Source organism: Nicotiana tomentosiformis, chromosome 1 (assembly GCF_000390325.3).
Source record: "Nicotiana tomentosiformis chromosome 1, ASM39032v3, whole genome shotgun sequence".
Classification (NCBI taxonomy): Eukaryota; Viridiplantae; Streptophyta; class Magnoliopsida; order Solanales; family Solanaceae; genus Nicotiana; species Nicotiana tomentosiformis.
Window position 1 is genome coordinate 128,164,710 of NC_090812.1, and position 4,531 is coordinate 128,169,240.

The window sequence follows — 4,531 nt, forward strand, 5'->3', positions numbered from 1 at the left end:
TTGAGTATGCCAAAAAATTTGTGACATCTATCAGACGGCCATGAGATGAATCTTGATAGGGTGTCGATTCGACCAGTCAACCTTTAGACTTGCTTCTTGGTAGTCAAGAGTTACGGTATCCCCTCGATAGCTTTGATTTGGTCTGGGTTGAACTCAATCCCCCATTCCGACACCAAAAAACTCAAGAACTTTCCCGAGGCTATGCTAAACGCGCATTTCTTCGGGTTTAGTTTCATTCCGTACCATCTTAGTATGTCGAAAGCTCCCTTCAAATGATTGATGTGATCATTTTCCTTTACGAACTTTACCAACATGTCGTCTATATATACTTCCATGGTCTTGCCGAGCTGGTCTTTGAACATCTTCATGACCAATCTTTTATTTGTGCCCCCGTTCTTTAGCCCAAATGGCATGATCCTATAACAATACTGCCACGCACCAAAACTGAGGAGCGCGACCGGCGCTCAACCGAGTGAACCCGACCGAGCAAGCCTATTAAATTTCATTTTACCCAAACTCATCCACGAATGAAGATAATACATATTTTCATTAATTAGACAAAAAGGTGTTCATGTCTATCATACCATTTCATTACCAATAGTTTCATCATTTTCAAAGTCTTAAATGGACAAATAATACAACCACGACATAATATATTTTGACTTTCCCAGTACCAATACACAACCCACACTATGTCTACGGAGCCTCTATAGATAAGGAAGAGTACAATGATAATGCCGGCAACAAGGCCCCGGATATACCTCAAACAGAATACACAACATACAAAAGATTTATGACCCCGGGATGAAGTAAGGCTCACTAAGTCAGCTGGGAAGAAGGTGTACTACTATCACTAATCAATATCTCCTGCTGTGGAACCACCTGCATCCATTTAAAGATACAGTGCCCCCGGCAAAAGGGATGTTAGTACCGTCGAATAGTACTAGTATGTATAACTAAACACCCTCTCAATAGAATGACAAATTATACAAACAAGATTTTCATAATATCAATAAAATCCTTAATCAACATCAAACCTCAATTTAGGATCAAGACAGTGTTTAAATTAATTTTCATATCTCACATTGGGAGATTTTTAGTATCGATATACCATTGTCCACAATATCATTATTCACAATACTAGTACCATCGTATTCTCAGTACGGAGTCCGATCACGACCCAATTGGCTAGGCTATCCATTAGGGACATCGACCACAATCACAATTTAAATTATAATTTCTAGCACAATCACCATCATGTGTGTGGCATGGTGTCCGATCACGACCCGACCGGCTAGGCTGTCTTATTCGAGACATCAACATTTTTATATCAATCATTGCACTTCATATTACTTTCACATCTTTTCATTTCATTGGCACTAATGGCCATTATTATAAGATCATTCTTGGCACGTTGGCCATATTTAGTATTTCATGATCACCTTTTCACTTTCTAATATCAACATCATCAACAACAACAACAACAATAATTCAAATCAAGTTATGTAGTACACATGTGAGCAATTAAGAGTCTAAGGCACATAGAGATATTTCACAAAATTTGGCATAATAGCCTTCGTTTGAATTTAACTTGAAGTCGAACATTTCTAATGCACAACCCATATTTTTGACACATCCTCAATTGATAACACAACATAAATAAAGCAATTGGAATACTTGTTGAACATATATCTTTCAACCCAATCTTACTCGGAACAACCAATTTTATAATAATCCATTCGGGACTTACATAATTCACATGAATATCGTGGGATCCAATTCTAAGAGAAGAGTTTAGCCAACATACCTCACTTGAGCTTCCTTACACTCTAAATATTCCAAAATTCTTAGCAACTTCAATCTATTGTAGAAATATAACAAATTGAATCAAAATTAGGATGATGATTATGGTTCTAGCTCATTTGAGCTTTTTATCAAACACTAGGTGTGCATAAAGGTTTCAAGGTCCTTTTATGGAGGATTCCATCATCCCACACCCAATCTTTACCAACCTTAGTTCAATAATCTTCCTATACCCCTTGATATCATATGCATGTAAAATAAACAACTCTCATGCCCAAAATTATCTTGCTAATTACCCATTTTCAGAAAATTTCAAAATTAAGGGTTAGGGTGTAGAATCTTACCTCTAAGATGAAGACCTAGTGAGTTTCCCTTCTTAATCTTCCAAAACATGGGCAAGAATTGAAGAAAAATTATTGAAGAACACCTTCTCACTCTAGGACACTCTCTCTCTCTCTCTCTAAAACATCAGATTATAGCTCAAAAATGGCCCAAATAGTGTATTTAACGAAATAGGGTCGGGTTTTAAAAACCCAAAAATGGAGCTCCGGAACAGGTTATGTGATTGCATAGGCGATCTCATAATCAATATGCAGACCGCATATCGGTCGCATAATTGCCGACCAAAACGACCAAAAGAATTGCCTGTGTATGCGGTCACTATGCGGTCCGCATAACTGCTCTGCGGTCGCATAATTACCGCATAACAGTTATGCGATCGCATAGTCGACCGCAGAATTGCCTTCAATCTGGCCCTCTCCTGCCTCACTTCTGCGGCTATTATGCGGCCCGCAGAGTGATTATTCAGTCGCATAATGGACCGCATAAACATGTTTTTCCACCAATATATTTTCTTTACTTTCCGATGCATTGTTCAACCCAAAAGGTCTGAGCCGCGGCGAGCAATCTCGCCGCGAAGAATTTCTTTAATACACAACATGTAAAACCAATTCGGCACCACGAAATATTATTTTCTTTTGCAAACTTTTACGGGGCCTTACAAGTACGTTCCTTGGTGGGTGATGAACAGGGTCTTCTCCTGGTCTTCTTCCTCCATAAGTATTTGATTATAGCCTGAGTACGCGTCCAAGAAACTCAATAGCTCGTGCCTGGCTATTGCGTCGATGAGTTAGTCGATGTGGGGTAATAGGAACAAATCCTTTGGACATGCTTTGTTTAAGTCTGTGAAATCCACGCACATCCGCCATTTTCCATTTTTCTTTTTGACCATCACTATGTTAGCGATCCACTTAGGGTACTTCGACTCTCTGATGGTGCCATTCTCTAATAGTTTCTCCATCTCTTCGCGGATTGCATCATTGATGGCAGGGTTGAATTTACGCCTGACCTTCCTTCCTGTTGGGTAGAGCGGGTCGATGTTTAATTTGTGTGTGGAAATTTCCTTTGGGATTCCTGGCATATCTGCATGGCTGAAGGCAAACAAATTTGCATTAGTTATTAAGAATTGACTAAATTTACCTGGTTCTTGTAGCCAATGTAGGCCTTTTTGCTACGGTCATTGAGGTCCAATTGAATAGGGTCGAGGTCTTCTATGGTCGAATCTGCATCGTTGACCATTTCGGGATCCAAGATGACGTCCCTGGTCTCTCCTTGCGTCGACCTCGGTCCTGTTGATTGCTATGCCTCTTTTTCCTTGTCTTTTTTTTGTTGGGTTGCCATGCTTTCTAAGGCAATGCGGTAGCATTCCCGGGACGTAAGCTGCTCTCCGCGTATGCTGAATATTCCCCATGGTGTTGGAAATTTAATTACTTGGTATATGCTGGAGGGGATGGTTCTCATGGGATGTATCCATGGTCGTCCCACTATGGCGTTGTATGCGGTGGCCTAGTTCATGATATGGAATGTCGTCTCTAGAGTTACTCCGCCGGCCAATACGGGGAGCGTAATTTCCCTTGACGTCTGCTCAACTGCATTATTAAAATATGTTAGCATGATGCAGCGCGACACTATCTTATCCTCGAGTCTCATTTGGGTGAGGACTGGGGGATGGATAATGCATGCCCCACTTCCATCGTCCACCATGATACGTTTGACATTAGTATCTAAAATGCATAAAGTAATAACGAGGGCATCATTATTAAGGAAAGTCAAACCATCGGCATCGAACTCATTGAAGATGATACTTTCTTCGAGTCTGTCGTACCGTTCGCGGGTGATAGATTGCTTGACCTTGTGAGTGGTGGTGAACTTCACACTATTGATAGAGGTGTCGTCACTGCCGCCGATGATCATGTTGATAGTACGAGCTGGTGATGGCGGCTTCGGCGGACCTTGGTGTTCACGTCCTCTGATGAAGTTGCTTCTCCCCTTGTCGCTTAACAGCTCTTTGAGGTGTCCCTGCGGTAGCATGTTTATGACTTCTTGTCTGAGGGCGATGCAATCTTCTGTTTTGTGCCCACGTTCTTGGTGGAACTCATAGAGGGCGTCAAAATTTTTGGTGTTCGGATCAGATCTCATCTTTGGCGACCACTTTACCTTTGTTCCGAGTTTCTCAAGAGCATTGACTATTTCTATAGGTGCACAAAAATTGTAAGTAGATAATAAAGGGGGCATACCTCTCTCGTTTCAGTGAGTTCCTATCCTTGGTCTGGATGGGCCTTCTTCATAGCAGAGGAAAGGTGCAGCGATCGCCCTGATGTATAGCTAGTGTTCCTTGTTGGGTTGCGAGACCGGGTGATCCTTCCTGATGTTGTCTCTTCGTTCTTTT

General features: G+C 41.3%; 1 protein-coding gene across 1 annotated transcript; it reads right to left on the minus strand.

Annotated features, from left to right (window-relative positions):
- Positions 1 to 3,648: 3,648 nt before the first annotated feature.
- On the minus strand, positions 3,649 to 4,281 carry LOC104112031 (uncharacterized). Its single transcript, XM_009621853.1, has one exon. The coding sequence runs from the start codon at positions 4,279 to 4,281 to the stop codon at positions 3,649 to 3,651; it is 633 nt and encodes a 210-aa protein (XP_009620148.1).
- Positions 4,282 to 4,531: the final 250 nt, after the last annotated feature.

Coding starts and splice junctions, on each gene's coding strand:
- LOC104112031 (XM_009621853.1), bottom strand. CDS start 4,281: ATGAGATCTGATCCGAACACCAAAAATTTTGACGCCCTCTATGAGTTC.